The sequence below is a fragment of the Crassostrea angulata genome, chromosome 9 (assembly GCF_025612915.1).
Source record: "Crassostrea angulata isolate pt1a10 chromosome 9, ASM2561291v2, whole genome shotgun sequence".
NCBI lineage: Eukaryota > Metazoa > Mollusca > Bivalvia > Ostreida > Ostreidae > Magallana > Magallana angulata.
In genome coordinates, this window is record NC_069119.1 from 20,774,808 (window position 1) to 20,792,908 (window position 18,101).

The 18,101-nt window shown below is 35.3% G+C and overlaps 1 protein-coding gene across 4 annotated transcripts in view; it reads right to left on the reverse strand.

Annotated features, from left to right (window-relative positions):
• The window catches only part of LOC128163727 (RNA-binding motif, single-stranded-interacting protein 3-like), a 78,362-nt gene extending 60,624 nt beyond the window's left edge, over nucleotides 1–17,738 (reverse strand). For 3 of the 4 annotated variants that reach the window (XM_052827373.1, XM_052827371.1, XM_052827372.1), the window contains exons 1-2: nucleotides 17,614–17,738; nucleotides 14,871–15,050 (exon numbers count right to left, since the gene is read on the reverse strand). In XM_052827373.1, coding sequence (XP_052683333.1) covers nucleotides 14,871–15,050; nucleotides 17,614–17,712 — 279 coding nt within the window. In that variant the 5' untranslated portion in view covers nucleotides 17,713–17,738. Of the gene's footprint in view, nucleotides 1–8,502; nucleotides 8,560–14,870; nucleotides 15,051–17,613 lie in introns of those variants that run through there. The other variant, XM_052827376.1, reaches the window with a different exon arrangement.
• Between the last annotated feature and the right edge of the window lie 363 nt (nucleotides 17,739–18,101).

Sequence of the window (18,101 nt, forward strand, 5' to 3'; positions counted from 1 at the left end):
GTCAGATATCTTGTGTGTTTGTGTCATGTTATTGTGTAGTATAAGTCAGATATCTTGTGTGTTTGTGTGGTGTGGTGGTGTAGTTTAAGTCAGATATTTTGTGTGTTTGTGTCATGTATTGGTGTAGTTTAAGTCAGATATCTTGTGTGATTGTGTGGTGTTATGGTGTAGTTTAAGTCAGATATTTTGTGTGTTTGTGTGGTGTGGTGGTGTAGTTTAAGTCAGATATCTTGTGTGTTTGTGTCATGTTATTGTGTAGTATAAGTCAGATATCTTGTGTGTTTGTGTGGTGTGGTGGTGTAGTTTAAGTCAGATATTTTGTGTGTTTGTGTCATGTAATGGTGTAGTTTAAGTCAGATATCTTGTGTGTTTGTGTGGTGTTATGGTGTAGTTTAAGTCAGATATTTTGTGTGTTTGTGTGGTGTGGTGGTGTAGTTTAAGTCAGATATTTTGTGTGTTTGTGTGGTGTGGTGGTGTAGTTTAAGTCAGATATCTTGTGTGTTTGTGTCATGTTATTGTGTAGTATAAGTCAGATATCTTGTGTGTTTGTGTGGTGTGGTGGTGTAGTTTATGTCAGATATTTTGTGTGTTTGTGTGGTGTGGTGGTGTAGTTTAAGTCAGATATCTTGTGTGTTTGTGTCATGTTATTGTGTAGTATAAGTCAGATATCTTGTGTGTTTGTGTGGTGTGGTGGTGTAGTTTAAGTCAGATATTTTGTGTGTTTGTGTCATGTAATGGTGTAGTTTAAGTCAGATATCTTGTGTGTTTGTGTGGTGTTATGGTGTAGTTTAAGTCAGATATTTTGTGTGTTTGTGTGGTGTGGTGGTGTAGTTTAAGTCAGATATTTTGTGTGTTTGTGTGGTGTGGTGGTGTAGTTTAAGTCAGATATCTTGTGTGTTTGTGTCATGTTATTGTGTAGTATAAGTCAGATATCTTGTGTGTTTGTGTGGTGTGGTGGTGTAGTTTATGTCAGATATTTTGTGTGTTTGTGTGGTGTGGTGGTGTAGTTTAAGTCAGATATCTTGTGTGTTTGTGTCATGTTATTGTGAAGTATAAGTCAGATATCTTGTGTGTTTGTGTGGTGTGGTGGTGTAGTTTAAGTCAGATATCTTGTGTGTTTGTGTGGTGTGGTGGTGTAGTTTAAGTCAGATATCTTGTGTGTTTGTGTCATGTTATGGTGTAGTTTAACAAAGATATCTTGTGTGTTTGTGTGGTGGTGTAGTTTAAGTCAGATACCTTGTGTGTTTGTGTCATGTTATGGTGTAGTATAAGTCAGATATTTTGTGTGTTTGTGTGGTGTTATGGTGTAGTTTAAGTCAGATATTTTGTGTGTTTGTGTATTGTGGTGGTGTAGTTTAAGTCAGATATCTTGTGTATTTGTGTGGTGTGGTGGTGTAGTTTAAGTCAGATATCTTTTGTGTTTGTGTGATGTGGTGGTTTAGTTTAAGTCAGATATCTTGTGTGTTTGTGTGGTGTGGTGGTGTAGTTTAAGTCAGATATTTTGTGTTTGTGTGGTGTGGTGGTGTAGTTTAAGTCAGTTATCTTGTGTGTTTGTGTCATGTTATGGTGTAGTTTAAGTCAGATATTTTGTGTGTTTGTGTCATGTTATGGTGTAGTTTAAGTCAGATATTTTGTGTGTTTGTGTGGTGTTATGGTGTAGTTTAAGTCAGATATTTTGTGTGTTTGTGTGGTGTGGTGGTGTAGTTCAAGTCAGATATCTTGTGTGTTTGTGTCATGTTATTGTGAAGTATAAGTCAGATATCTTGTGTGTTTGTGTGGTGTGGTGGTGTAGTTTAAGTCAGATATCTTGTGTGTTTGTGTGGTGTGGTGGTGTAGTTTAAGTCAGATATCTTGTGTGTTTGTGTCATGTTATGGTGTAGTTTAACAAAGATATCTTGTGTGTTTGTGTGGTGGTGTAGTTTAAGTCAGATATCAAGTGTGTTTGTGTCATGTTATGGTGTAGTATAAGTCAGATATCTTGTGTGTTTGTGTGGTGTGGTGGTGTAGTTTAAGTCAGATATCTTGTGTGTTTGTGTCATGTTATGGTGTAGTTTAAGTCAGATATTTTGTGTGTTTGTGTGGTGTTATGGTGTAGTTTAAGTCAGATATTTTGTGTGTTTGTGTGGTGTGGTGGTGTAGTTTAAGTCAGATATCTTGTGTGTTTGTGTCATGTTATGGTGTAGTTTAAGTCAGATATTTTGTGTGTTTGTGTCATGTTATGGTGTAGTTTAAGTCAGATATCTTGTGTGTTTGTGTGGTGTTATGGTGTAGTTTAAGTCAGATATTTTGTGTGTTTGTGTGGTGTGGTGGTGTAGTTTAAGTCAGATATCAAGTGTGTTTGTGTCATGTTATGGTGTAGTATGTCAGATATCTTGTGTGTTTGTGTGGTGTGGTGGTGTAGTTTAAGTCAGATATCTTGTGTGTTTGTGTCATGTTATGGTGTAGTTTAAGGTCAAACGACACGTTCCTCAAAAATCTTTTTTGTATCTCCTCGTAAAAAAGAGTTCCAAAAAAAAAATTAATTTTATAATTACTTTAAAAATGATCAAAATTTACTTGACTTTGGTTATATGTCTAGATGGTCGAGTGGTTAGAATCGTGGCCAATAGCGTATAGGCTCTCGAGGTCGTGAGTTCAAAGCCCCGACCCGGCGGAGATTTTGTTCTACTATAGTGAATTTTGCTGTGTTGTAGATGTATTTATCTTTATATCAACATTCCAAGTGTATTTTCAAGAAGATCAATAGGATATTGCATACTCTAGTATTTTGCAGAAATGCCTGGAAAGGTACCCTAATTTTTTGCAAGAAAGCTTATCAAAGTAACAGTAAACCATTAACAAATTCCTGGAAAAAGTTATCTAAAATTGAGGAACGTGTCATCTGACCTTAAGTCAGATATTTTGTGTGTTTGTGTCATGTTATGGTGTAGTTAAAGTCAGATATTTTGTGTGTTTGTGTGGTGTGGTGGTGTAGTTTAAGTCAGATATTTTGTGTGTTTGTGTCATGTAATGGTGTAGTTTAAGTCAGATATCTTGTGTGTTTGTGTGGTGTTATGGTGTAGTTTAAGTCAGATATCTTGTGTGTTTGTGTGGTGTGGTGGTGTAGTTTAAGTCAGATATCTTGTGTGTTTGTGTGGTGTGGTGGTGTAGTTTAAGTCAGATATTTTGTGTGTTTGTGTGCTGTTATGGTATAGTTTAAGTCAGATATTTTGTGTGTTTGTGTCATGTTATGGTGTAGTTTAAGTCAGATATTTTGTGTGTTTGTGTGGTGTTATGGTGTAGTTTAAGTCAGATATTTTGTGTGTTTGTGTGGTGTGGTGGTGTAGTTTAAGTCAGATATCTTGTGTGTTTGTGTCATGTTATTGTGAAGTATAAGTCAGATATCTTGTGTGTTTGTGTGGTGTGGTGGTGTAGTTTAAGTCAGATATCTTGTGTGTTTGTGTCATGTTATGGTGTAGTTTAACAAAGATATCTTGTGTGTTTGTGTGGTGGTGTAGTTTAAGTCAGATATCTTGTGTGTTTGTGTCATGTTATTGTGAAGTATAAGTCAGATATCTTGTGTGTTTGTGTGGTGTGGTGGTGTAGTTTAAGTCAGATATCTTGTGTGTTTGTGTCATGTTATGGTGTAGTAAAAGTCAGATATCTTGTGTGTTTGTGTGGTGTGGTGGTGTAGTTTAAGTCAGATATCTTGTGTGTTTGTGTCATGTTATGGTGTAGTTTAAGTCAGATATCTTGTGTATTTGTGTGGTGTGGTGGTGTAGTTTAAGTCAGATATCTTGTGTGTTTGTGTGATGTGGTGGTGTAGTTTAAGTCAGATATCTTGTGTGTTTGTGTGGTGTGGTGGTGTAGTTTAAGTCAGATATTTTGTGTGTTTGTGTCATGTAATGGTGTAGTAAAAGTCAGATATCTTGTGTGTTTGTGTGGTGTGGTGGTGTAGTTTAAGTCAGATATCTTGTGTGTTTGTGTGGTGTGGTGGTGTAGTTTAAGTCAGATATCTTGTGTGTTTGTGTCATGTTATGGTGTAGTTTAAGTCAGATATGTTGTGTATTTGTGTGGTGTGGTGGTGTAGTTTAAGTCAGATATCTTGTGTGTTTGTGTGATGTGGTGGTTTAGTTTAAGTCAGATATCTTGTGTGTTTGTGTGGTGTGGTGGTGTAGTTTAAGTCAGATATTTTGTGTTTGTGTGGTGTGGTGGTGTAGTTTAAGTCAGATATCTTGTGTGTTTGTGTCATGTTATGGTGTAGTTTAAATCAGATATCTTGTATGGTTGTGTCGTGTTATGGTGTAGTTTAACTATTTTGTCTTGTGTGTTGTATTGGTGTAGTTTGACTAGGATATATTGTGTGTTTGTTTAAGATATATTCTCTTTTTGTGTGGTGTGTTGGTGTACTTGAACTAAGATATCTTGAGTGTGTGTGTGTGTGTGGTGTATTAGTGCATCTTCGCTAGCCAAGGGTTTCCGATACACTACGCTTCTCATTTCATGAGAAGCGTAGTGTATCGGAAACCCTTGGCTAGCGAAGATGGTATTAGTGTAGTTTGACTAATATGTATTGTGTGTTTGTGTTGTGTAGTGGTGTAGTTTAACAAAGATATCTTGTGTGTTTGTGTGGTATGGTGAGTACTTGAACAAAGATATCATGGGTGTGTATGATATAGTGTACATTTGGTTAAACTAAGATATCTTAAGTGTTTAGTGTTGTGTGGTGTTGGGTGTTTAGTGTTTAGTGTTGTGTGGTGATGTAGTTGATATAAGATACCTAATGTGTATGTGAATAATGATATCTGCAGATGCAATTTCAGAATAATGTGTATTTTTTAACCAAATGCATATTCACAAATACATGTACAAAAAAACTGTATTTGAAGCTACATGAAATTATACTGATAATTTAAGTGTAAGCATGCAATGATCTAAATAAAAAGTGTGTGTGTGGGGGGGGGGGGGGGGGGGGGGTCTGGGCTCCAACCTGTGAAAATTTCAATTTTTTAAAAGTTACATAGTACAATCAATAAAAATATGCTTTTGACTTGACCCCCCCCCCCCCCCCCCCCCCCCCCCCGAAAAGTTTTCTGGGTCTATACGCATGATCATATTTTGATATTGATATATCCCCGATCATGGTACGAAAATCAAAAATACATAGGTGTCAAATCTAACAAAAAAATAATTTAATTCAGGAGATGCAGGGACTGTTCAATATACTAAGACATCAATGAAGCACAGAGCCAATTTTTATTGATATCGTCGATTAATACTTAATGGGTTGATGTATTAAATACCCTGATTTCCATACACCGGCTGTAAATTAGTAAGCAGTTTATTTGAATTTCATTTAATGGTGATGATAGAATTAAGGATGTATAACAAGTAGGCATTGTCATCAAGGTGCTTGCTCATACATGACTTTAAACATTAATTCACCCAATTCAGTCCGGTAATATACAACACTTCGTCTTGTGGATAAATCTAGATCTACATGAAATCAATTACCATAAGTCATAAAGTTTTTGAATCTGAACACAAGTTAAATTGAATGGGATTGTATTCATTGATTTTCATTTCTTTTTATTTTAATATATAAAAAAAAGTGTCTTTTAATACTTGTCAAAATGAACATGGGCATATAGGCATATTTTTTGAGAAATAATCATTGTACATGTATGAAAACCATGCTTTCCAAAAACATTTTATGGATTTAAATGAAACGAATACCAATCATTATAATACTTGTTTAAAATTTCCCTCACTCTTTGGCCTTCATTGAAAAATTTTCTATTCATGAATGGTAATACATGTATTCAAATTGATCAAAGCATTTGGTCACCTGAGCATTTGAAAGAAAAGAGAAGAAAACCATCATCTTTGATTTGCACTAAAAGTAATGCTCATTTTATTTATTCTTATGCAGCTTTTTGATTTATATCAGCATTAGTACATGTATATTTGGAGACCCAATGAATAAACTAAGAAACTCTTTAACATTTAATCAGGCCAAAGAAAACTGACGTGTGACAAATTCATACACCCCCCCCATTCCCCCTTCAAAAAGTTCCCCCATCTGAAGAGAAGCATTCCAAAACTTCTTTGATAGATATATTTTGCAAACCACTAGGTTGATACATTATTTACAAATTACATTGAATTTTTTTTAAAGTGAATGAAACTTTCAGATATTGAGTTGAAAAAGCTAGGATATCTTGTTTGTGAGGTAGTTCTGTAGATGTACAAACATTTATAAAATTTCACATTTCTAGTGTAAAAAATTATTAGAATAAAAAATGAGATAATTTTTGATTTCTGTAAAAAAAAAAAAAAAAAGGTTTCAATTTGTTGATGCAAATCATGACTTCACAGAAATATTTAGAATTTAGAAGTTGCAATTAAGGGAGGCAATCCAATGATCTACACACTGCATACCAAACTTAATATAATGACGAGTATGGTGACATCACATTGTAAGAAGATGAAGGAATACTAAACACAGAACAAGTACATGTCAAATTCCAGCTGACATATAAAGTTTTGATCATGAACAAATATTCAAAATACCAAAGCATGCATGCAGCCCGAATAATAATATTTTAAGGATATATTAAAATTAATATAGCCATTGAAACTAGATTTAAAGCTCAATCATACTCATCAATCATTTAATATGAAACTTTATACACCTTTTCAAAAAAAGTTATAATTCATTTGATAACGATCAATCCTTTAGGGGGATATTAACCTAGAATTTCTTCTTTTCTATGTGTGTGCATTTGTGTTTCATTTCAGGTTAACCATACCGTATGTTTATATGAACCACATGTTAGTCAAAAACATGAAACTTCACTTAAACTGAAACTTTCTTAAATACCTTTTTTAATAGAAATGTTCTTTAAGCTAGAATGGTAATAAAGAAAGTGATAATATTTTAACAAAGCATATCCTAAGATCATAATATCATTAAAGGTTTGCAGCCTTCAGCCTTGATACTGCAGACCAGCTATAGTCCCTGCTGAATTGTTTTGAGGTTCGCGCCTTATCAAGATGTCTATTTGATATATATGCATCTGTAACAAAAGCTGGCATTCCGTAATGAGATCTCGGGACAATACCAGACGATTGCACCCCACTGATCTACCTGTTCCAGAACATGGCCACCATTTAAAACTTGTCATCACCCTAGGATTTTATCTCCTTGCATCACGGTTGTGTAGATTGGTATATCCGACATGTTGGCTTATTTGAGGGACTGTATTTCATTTTAAGACCTTTGGGGTTTTAAAGTAGTCAACAGATCAGTTTAAATGATATGTGCAACAATATTTTTCAAGAGTGCCTTACAGATTACCGGTAAAACAAAAAATCACTTTAAGGAGGATAAGTTTTGAGCTAGCTTAATATGTGTTACTGATGGAACACAACCCAACATTAGAGCATGCCATCCCAAAAGTGGAGCCTAGGGTTGCATATACAAGTACTAATGACACCTGTTTTGTAAATTTGCTATTTGCTCAGAGTGTCATCTGTATCACCTCTTAGTTTAAAGATGGTCAAGGGGGTGCAGGTGTACATGTATATAATTATGCCCCTCCCTTTTTCTGAATGCCTTTCTTGTGAAGAAGACAAAATAGTTTAATGCTGTTTAATGACAATCATAATGTCCAATAACAATCAACTTTGCATGGATATAAATTTGCTCATACGTTTCACCAGTAGGAAGTGTAGAAAAAAATCACAATAAAAACATAGGATGATCATGGACAGTTTTCTGCATTATGGAAATAGAAGGCAAACATATGGTTTGGTTAGATGGTTAGCTATTTTTTAGGTTGTGTCTGGTGTGTACCATAAGTTGTGTCTAGTAAGTACTCCAGATTACATAAAAGAAATTTTTTTTAACCAAATCAGCGAAATGACAGATTATTTTTGTAACATGATGGAAGAAATAACGATGGACCAGTCAGTATTCAAACCCGAGTCCCCTGAATTTTTAGTCAGATTCTCTACCAACTGACCTTGGTATTCAAAACTGGTCAGACCATCACATTCCTCCCCCTTTAAATGATCTACACCTTCAAAGATCACCTCAGGCTCTTTCCCCTGGTATGAGTAAACCTGTTAGTTCTAGGGATTGGCACAGCACCAGATGTAACAGGTTGGAAGAAATGATATGGACCTATCTAAGGTTCAAACCCAGGCCCCCTCAATTTCTAGTCAGGTGGTCTATTAATTAACTGAGTTATTTGGCACCGGTATAAAAACCAGTCTGACCATTGTGTCTTATTTAAAACTCGAAATTGATATATAAACTTAAGGATATGGAATATTTCAAGCATTTAAGGCACAATTTGATTTTCACTTTACACAAACATTGGAAAAATGTTTCACCCTCTCTCTATATGTTGACCCATTCTCTCTCTCTCTCTCTCTCTCTTTCTCTCTCTCTCTCTCTCCCCTTTCAGCAGGTTATATCAAAATAATGTACCACGAATCAAAATATCGAAACCTTACCCAGACAACAACACCTTGGCTTGGTCCCTGATCAACATACATTATTCCCAAAGACAAATACACTGTAATATAACAACATACAGTGGCACCTTCAGCTAATGGGGGTCAAGAACACTGGTTCAGGACCTATAGGGAACAGTAAACACACAGCGGAACTCGGACTCTTCGACACTGACCATTCTTGGCGACGGGGTTATCAGGGGTAACCACCCCTCTAATCTGACCAATTCTGATAAAGCCTGGTAGCACTATTATGAGACGTATGTTTGATCTACCCGCCTACGGAACAACTTTCCCTACTATAGCCAACCATGTTACTGTAATACTACAGAAGTAGAATTTCTACTTGTAATGTTACTACCGTTGAACTTCCGTATCTCGAACACTGATATCTCGAATACTATGGATATCTCAAAGTGATTTGTAAGTTCTCACCACTTAAACTTTAAGTATTTTACCCTTGATATCTTGAACACTTGGGTATCTCGAAGTTTTTAACCAGTCCCATCTAGTTTGAAATAAAGTGGTTTGACTGTACTGTATAGTACGTCTTTATTTTGTGCAAGTACTTAATTCATTGATTTGCCAGTTTTGTATCAATCAATTTGCAAGAATATAAAATTTCACATGCCTAACTCTTTAGGTATAATTTCATATGATTCATGATTTACAAAAATAATAATCTTAAAATCTGTAAGAAGTGCTTCTCATGATTTTATGCAGATAATAATTCATAATGTTAATTAGGGAATCTACATCTCTGGTAGTTCGTAATTACTTAAACAATTGTACCTCTTGGATACTTAAAATCTGAGTATATAGGAACTACTTAAAGACTATATACGTGTCATAGTGAATTAGTTTGAGGAATGCAACATACACTTTCTAACTAATTAACCTACAAAACTGGATTTCTCGCATCCTTAATCTCACCTTGACACCATTCAAATTTGGACCACATTCTTAAAATAGTAGTGCCGCATAATTTGCTATGCAAAACATATCCCAATTTTGCCCCATAAACGTTTTAATTTACAATCAAAACATCTTTCATCGTGACACTTTTGTGATGTTGTTTGTCTAAGATAAGGCTGCAGACTCGGAGATCTGAATGACATCAATTGATAGATAATGGGAATTTCTCAGGCTTTATAAATACCTCCTGATTTCTTTTCAGAGAATCTGATTGTCAGTCACTATTCCTGTATTTGATTATACAGCTGTCAGGGCAATGCTTGTGCAGAAATAAATTTATAATACACCTGTACTTCATATCTTTATGCAGGTATGCAATTCCTTGCATAATTAGAATAATACATCTTCTGCCATATGTTTCTTATTTCAGTTTTCTGCATTTTCAAATCTTCATAAAATGCTTTAAAAAATAATTACATGAAGCTGAAAATTAGCCTCATACATTTCATTCCACATCCAAAATAAAAGTTCAAATCAACTTACCTAACTAAGAATACATTGACAATTATCCTCACAAACAATGCAAATCATTCTCTGAAGTGTTGAAAAGGAGTGCATGCATTTAATGTTGGATTTTTTTAATTCCTATGTGTTTCTAGGGGGTCTATACGTGTCAATTAAATTTATCACTCAGATCTATTCTAGATTAATCAGTCGAATCTGTTCTAATTTTAAAACTGGGATACCTTTGTTAAATACATGTATGCTTAATTCTGACTGTGACAAAGCTATCAGATGTTTAGCACAGATAACATGATCGAAGTATGTGTATACACACCACTAATGTTCAAATAGTGTTTATATACTTAATGGCATAATACTACGGTAATTTGATTACCCAAGCTTACAAGAGTATTCAGAATTATCTCCCTTTTTTCAGATTTTAATGAATGAATGGATATAAACACACTCAAAGAGTCCTTTCTCTAAAGAATTTTAAATAACATTTTCTATTTAAATATTTTGTGATAATATCCTTTTCAAATTACCAGTACACATATAGAGACTTCTACTAGATATCATAATCTTTATTCTATAAAAAGATGAGCCAAAAATAAAGGCAGCTTGCATCACAGTCTGGATTGGCACCAGTATGTAGGATATACAGTCAAACTTCGTTATCTCAAACTAGATGGGACTGTTTAAATACTTTGAGATATCGGAGTATTCAAGATATATCAGTGTTAAGATATCGTAGTTCAACTGTACCAGTATACATGTTCTTTTTTTTCAACCATCTATAATATGGGTTGATGCTATATTGATTATAACCTTATTTATAAAGTACCGGTAAGCATCTTTCATTTATATTCAATATTTCATAAGGAAGTGTTACAGACTGGCTTTAATTTGAGTATTTGATTCAGACACGCCTTTTCAAAGAGCCCTTAACTTCCTTTTAAACAAAATGCACTTTAAGACAGATCTTTAAACTATGATTTCCAATTTCAAGAGCTATCAACACCAGAATCAATAGCTGGCAAGAAACTATATACCCATTGAGGAGACACAGAATTTGAATATTCAACACCTTTAAGGTTCAAAGTCAGATTGACTCCAGATAGTTTGGGTCAAAGTTCAAGAGAGTAAAGTGATAATAAAAAATACCAATACTACCAGGTTTTTAAAATATTAAAACACAAAAAACTTATCTTTGTTTTTGTTTTAAACTTTTAATTCACATGAAGTCTATACATGTAGTTGTCTAGTTATGTGAACCTTTCGAGATTTTTCTTCGATTCAGTAGCTTTGGATTATAAAAAAGTGTGTTAATCTATCAAAATCTGAATTGCAATGATCAGGTTTTGACAGGTTTCCAAGAAGTTGTATTACAATGTATATATATTGATTTGATTTGAAATGAAAAAATTACCCCAAAACTGCATCCTGTTTATTGATGCTTTGGTTGACTTGTTCTTATGAAAAGATAAATTTACGGGGAAAACACCAAAGCCAGCTACCACGGCAAAGGACCTTAATCTAGATTTTTTTTTTCAAGAATAATCAAAAATCAACATCCAAATTGAAAACTGTAGGAGGATAATAGGGGTAATAGGAATATAAGCAATATATTCTGCAAAAAATGACTAAGTTTAACAGCTGGTATTTTTGCAATTATTATCAAAAATCAAAATCCAAGTAATTTGCACATCTATGATATATATGTTCAATTGATCTGCAAAATAAAAATGTTCCTATATATCTTGAAAACTGTAGGAGGAGTTTCCCATGAAATAGGGGTACCCTTTTGGCAGCCCCTCACCTGCTCGCCATTTTCACCATTTTAAAAAACCAGATTTTTCCTATAAAAAACCTGGCTAATAAATATCAAAAAATTACTTTTAATGCATTGTTATACCTTGAACAATATCCAATAAAGTGTAGTATATAATTTAGGACACCAAGCAATAATAGTCAGAGCACACCACTGTAATCTAAAAAAGGTTTAAACACTTTTGGATGAGACATTTTTAACATATTTGAGTTCATTTTTCACAGCTTAAAGTACCTTAAGAATTAAACCAGAAATAAATAATGTGGTCTTTATATGCAGTGATAAATTTATCACAGCTCCTGAGTTCTAAGTTTCACCTATTTACATAGGTGTGACGGAGAAGACTTGCTGATATAGGAACTAATCATATTCCATCGTCCAAACAGATAACTTATTTGTAACCATGCACACAAGTCATTAACCGACAACATACCCTGATAGCATAAACCACTGTCTCCCCATAAGTCTCCAGTCAAAACCGCCTATGTCCACTGTACAGCAAACAAAAAGATTCTGTTATCTTCACTCGGAAATAAAACAAACAACACATCCGGCAAATTGTCTGTGGAACCATTTCATAAATTCTACCTTCTCAAATATTAATCATGTTCATATACACCGTAAATTATTTTCTTGTCAATATGATACTGTCAATTTAAGTATGTAAATAACAAGGACTTTCAGTGGGATCTTCTTTACCATAAATCTTATTTTCAAATCGTTTTCTATTAATATACAGTGTTTACATTTTATACATATCAACTTGTTTCCATAGCTGCATATCATCATGCAATGTTCTGAATTGACATAACTTCTTTTGCATCAAAAGCAGTGATTTTCTACAGTCAATTTAGGTCCAAAATTTGCCCCTTTCCCTTGCAATCATTACACGTTTTTTTCCTATTGGAACCAGCACCTCGCCCCCATAATTTTTAATACCCCCCTCCCCCCCCAAAAAAAAACATGCATTTTTTGATTTTATAAAGTAAAAGAGAACATTAAATGATAATACAGCCGAGTGCACAACAGATGTAATTAGAACAAATCAGTCTTTTTACTACATAGTTTATCTATAATTACAATAGTAATATATAATACACGTACTTTCCCTAATTCCAGAAGCCAAAGATCCCTTTAAAAAAACAGTGAAAAATCACAGAGAAGTTTATTTGAATTATAATTAATTGTGTTTAATTAATAATTAATTTGTTTCATATGATTAATAGAAAAAAGAAATTACAAATATGAGTTAAAAGGTTTATCATAGAGATGATAGAGTAAAATAAACATGAATTCTACATAAGTTTACCAAGTCAAAATATATATTTCCTACATTCCCGTTTGGATATCATCCTAGTATATAAGACACAAAGAGACATAACTCCTGTGTGATAACTTAACATCAACAAACTTTTGCTTGAAAGCAAATACATTTTTCTTATCACTCTTACAGACATTTAATTACTGCAAATATTTACATAATAAAATTTCATAGAATGAAGTTTTTTTTTCCTCCAATACAAATGGGACTTGCAGCTATGCAGAATTCCCATATATTTCCCATACTCATTCTGGTCCTCTATGCCTGCATGGCTTTTAATCAAATCAGTTCCCAAATATACGCAGTGTAAACTAAAAGCCAGGCCTTATTTGGCTTGCAAGTTTCTTATATAGCTAGAACATAAATTGCATTCATAGAAAACAATTTCTGCAAAATACATGCATCAGCAAAACATGGACAGAAGATACATTATCTTAATTTTCTTTGCAATTTTTTAATTAAAAATTGGTTATATGTAACATCAGTGGTATACACTTTTCCAGCTTTTATGCTTTGAATGAGGATTTGAATTAAAGTTGTTTTTTTTTAGCAGTATAGTTTTCCTTTCATTACATGTATCAAGTTAATGATGTTTTAGCTAGGTTAGAGTTAAGAGCATCAATGCATCAAAACTCAATGAACTTATTAAATGACATTCATATACATGTATCAGACACATTAGGGAGATTTAATTAATGATAGTGGACAACCAGTAGTTCAAACAATACTGGAGAATTTAATGCAGATCTCTGCAGATTTCATACTGGCATTCAAATATTCTCGTCTGCAAGTTGATAATAACACTTATGAAAGTATGGATGAATTACATTTTCTCAATTGACAACTATTAAAACAATCTGTCATTTAAAGAAATGTTATCCTATAATTTTTAAACCTGGTGCATGTTCTAGCATAATTATGTAAGAATGTACAGAATGGATCCATGCTAAGTACAGTGTTGTATGAAAAAAAATAAGATAGCTTGAGACCTGTTTGGTATAATCAATGGCCGGGAAACTGTCCTATAATTTTTCGTACAGAAGTGTATGAAACAAATATAGTAAGTATATAAATCTACATGTAACAGCCTTTGCAGTCTATTTACAGAAATATAAATTTTGAATATACCTAAGTGACAAACTTGAAAGTCTAAGTAAAGTGGATTAATACATTTTTTAAGCAAGTCTGTATGATATAAGCGAAATAAATGAAAAAAGTAAAATTCAAATCACAATCTTTCCTCCCAGATAACACATCGAATGAATATTTAGATTATTAGTATCAGTCCAGTAAAATGCAGATCTTGTATTTTGGCTTCAAGCAACATGAAATTGATTCATCATTTTACATTAATTCTATATGAAGCACCAGTGCATTTATGGTATGGCCATTTTTAACTGAATAGTGAATATATTCCATATGAATAAGAAGATGCATTTTTCTATTTAACAAACTAGGGATTGACCACAAATAAGCTCTAAGACTTATACTCAAGATTTTTTGGTTTTTAATAGAAGAGGAGAAATAACCACAACTAGGTTTGAACTCATGACACTTCAGTTTGAAACCAACGCTCTACCGACTGAGCTAAAGGGTTAACCCAATAGCTAGTGCTAGTAGGAGCCTGGCAGTACGTCTCAGCCTATTATATACCTATAATACTCACTATTACATGTTTAACAAAATAAAGCTCTACCATTGAACTGAGCAAAAAGAATTAACCCAAATAGCCAGTGCTACACTCTATAACATTATCAAACCTTTGGCACAAGGAATTCAGATTAACTGTTGACCCACCAAGTTCTGGGAGTAGCTGCCATAGGCTGCAGGGTGAGGCTGGCCCTGATTGACCGCTCCAGGGGTCCCGTAACTATGGGTAACCAGGTCCTGGGGGAGGTACTCTTCCACACCGTACATCGCTGGTCGAGCAGACTGGGAGAACGCCGCATATCTATCGTGTCTGAAGAGAGACCTTCCCTGTATAAAAATTCATAAGCATGCTCATCATGGGGAGACAGAAGGGTAGCCTTGTACACAGTGAAAAATGGTAGCTGAATTTAGTTGTTCTGAATTAAGTTGCTAAAAGTCAGATAAGACATTCAGTTCAACACCAGTTTGATATATTCATTTAAAATTGTTATTTTTCCAAAAGAACATATAACGTTACTGTACTGCAGCACGTGATAACTCAGCTTATCTGACAATTTGTCATGTTTGCGAAGTCGCACATGTATTTGGAATTAAATTAATCAGTGTATGCATTTAAATTTAAAAAATACAATATTGCTTCACGCTTAGCCTTGACTTGTCTGTAAGCTTGATTTCGGCGATTCTAAGCTCAATGTCGTCTGATGTTGGTTGATCAGCGTCTAAAAAGCGCTTAAAAACAAATATGTACACACAGCGTTTAAAAACGCATTTCAGACTTTGTTTTAAAACTACGGCAGCCCAAACGTACACGTTATACGTATACGTACACAAGACATATGCCATGTGTCAAATCAAACGATACATCATGTACAATTTTAATGGTCTTTATTCTTCTGTGATAAACATTTTATGGAAATTTGAACTTATTTGAAATTACTTAGCATAATTACAAACCAAAGAGTATCATTTTATGATTTGTTTTATATGACAAAGTGCGACCGTTTGAGCTCAATTTTTACATTTTTTTTGCCAAACATTAACAACTATATTTCAATTATCCTACATGCAGGTACGTACATGTAGCATCATTTGGAAATTAAGTGGAAGGCTGCCACATGATTAACAAACCCATCCGTGGAGAATGGGGATTGGGCCGTTCAGCATGTTTCTGATCCACAGAAACCCTTGGCTAGCGAAGGCAGTCCAGCAGCATGTCTTATAGGTTTTTTAAAAACTTAAAAACCTTTGATTTTATGATTTATATGTGGTAAAGTCAGGTATATAATGGCATTCCTACTAACTCTTGCCAGTGGGTTAACCATTTAGCTCGATCGGTTGATCGATCGGACTGGCATTGCCAGAGGACCCGGATTCAAACTCCAGCAGAGGCAAAAAGTATCTCTGTTGAAATGAGAAAAATATTGGTTGATGCCACCACCAACTCAGCGCCCCTCCCCCTCTTGCTAGATATGGTGGCATGCATTTACTTGACGTATACATGTACATGTATGTTCTTCTGTCTGATGATTAAATTGACTTGTTTAAAAGATCTTCAGAAAATGATCATCAATTTGTCAATTAATCACACGTTTTAAAAAAACCGCCAAACTATGGTGTTCCGATGGGGCCATTTCGACCTTCGCACTTTCGCCTTTAGGTCGAAGATGCGAGAGTGCGAAGTTGCGAAGGCGAAAGTGCGAGAGTGCGACGGCGAAGGAGCGAAAGTGCGAAGATGCGACGGCGAAGCGCGAAGATGCGAAGGCGAAAGTGCGAAGGTGCGAAGGTGAAGGAGCGATACTACTATCGCTCCCTCGCCTTCGCAACTTCGCACTCTCGCCTTCGCACTTTCGCCTTCGCCTTTTTTGATAGCATTCAGAAAGTCTCGGTCTATTACATAGAATTTGATGCAGGCACCGTACTCGCAAAGGTTTTCCGATTAATCCATGATATCATTGGTACGCATGCGCTAAGCCATTGTGCTTACTATGAATGTTTATAAATAATTGTTATATACTCCATATAAAATGTAAGGTCCGCCATAATGTATACATATGCACTTCCAGACTCCTGTCACTTACCAGCTGTCTGTTTACCGTAGATCAAACACAGTAACATTCTAATTTCATTATGCGACACTCCTTGCTGATGTATGGATCTAGAGGTGGAGAGCCCCCCCCCCCCCCCCCCCCCCCCCCCCCCCCCGGAAAATTCAATACTAATAACTTCACACATGCAGTAAAGGGAGAGAGAAGGTCCGGATCTCATCCCCCCGGAAAATTTAATTTTATTAATTATATATAATAAAATCTCCAAAATATGTCTCGGAACCCTCCCCCACCCCCGACAAATATAATTATTTATCCACCCCACCCCCTAGAAAAAGTTATGGATCTGCACAGGCTGTTGAAAATAATTTCTAAAAAGTCCATCGTCTGCCTAAGATGTCCTTTAATACAGTTAAAATTGTCTGTAAACGATAGAGAGCTCCATAATTATAAAAAGGCGAAGGCGAAAGTGCGAAGATGCGAAGGTGAGAGTGCGAAGTTGCGATGGCGAGAGTGCGATAGTAGTATCGCTTCTTCGCCGTCGCAACTTCGCACTCTCGCCGTCGCAACTTCGCGCTTCGCCGTCGCATCTTCGCACTTTCGCTCCTTCGCCGTCGCACTCTCGCACTTTCGCCGTCGCAACTTCGCACTCTCGTACCTCGACCTAAAGGCGAAAGTGCGAAGGTCGAAGTGGCCCCATCGGAACACCATACCAAACACTAACCATGTAATACACATGTAGGTTATCACCCATATAAGAATCAGATACCCGTACCACAAGTCATGTTATATACAAAAAGTGCATGCATACTTATTTTAAAATAACCTGTTTTTATTTTACAAACCTTATAAATACTTGTCTGCGGACCCTTTGAAGTCTGATGGTGGGTCGGGTACCGTCTTTTCAGTCCGGCCCCCGGTCCGATGACTTCTGGGGTGCTCATTCCTCTCCGGGACGATCCCCTTTTTAAGCAGGGACTCTATAACAGGTGCACTGTCGAATATCGATATTCGGGTAAAAAAAAAGTTGTACCGATTAACACATTGCATAATCTCTACATTGCAGGGGTCCTAATTATCTTTGCCCTAGCGTCTCTTTGACCTCAGATGTAGAATGTTATCAGTTTATGTTTCCAAGGTACAAAACGCATGCAAGTTAAAAATACATGTACCCGTGGCATATGGTGGACATTTTACTTGTCAAGAACCTGTAAACATCTTGGTGGTTAGATGCGTGATGATCCCGTCATCAGGTGGATCCTCCTTCCTTGGTTGTTTCAGCGCTGTCCACGACAACCTCCAGAGGTGCGCCGACTGGGGTGATCAGCTCCCA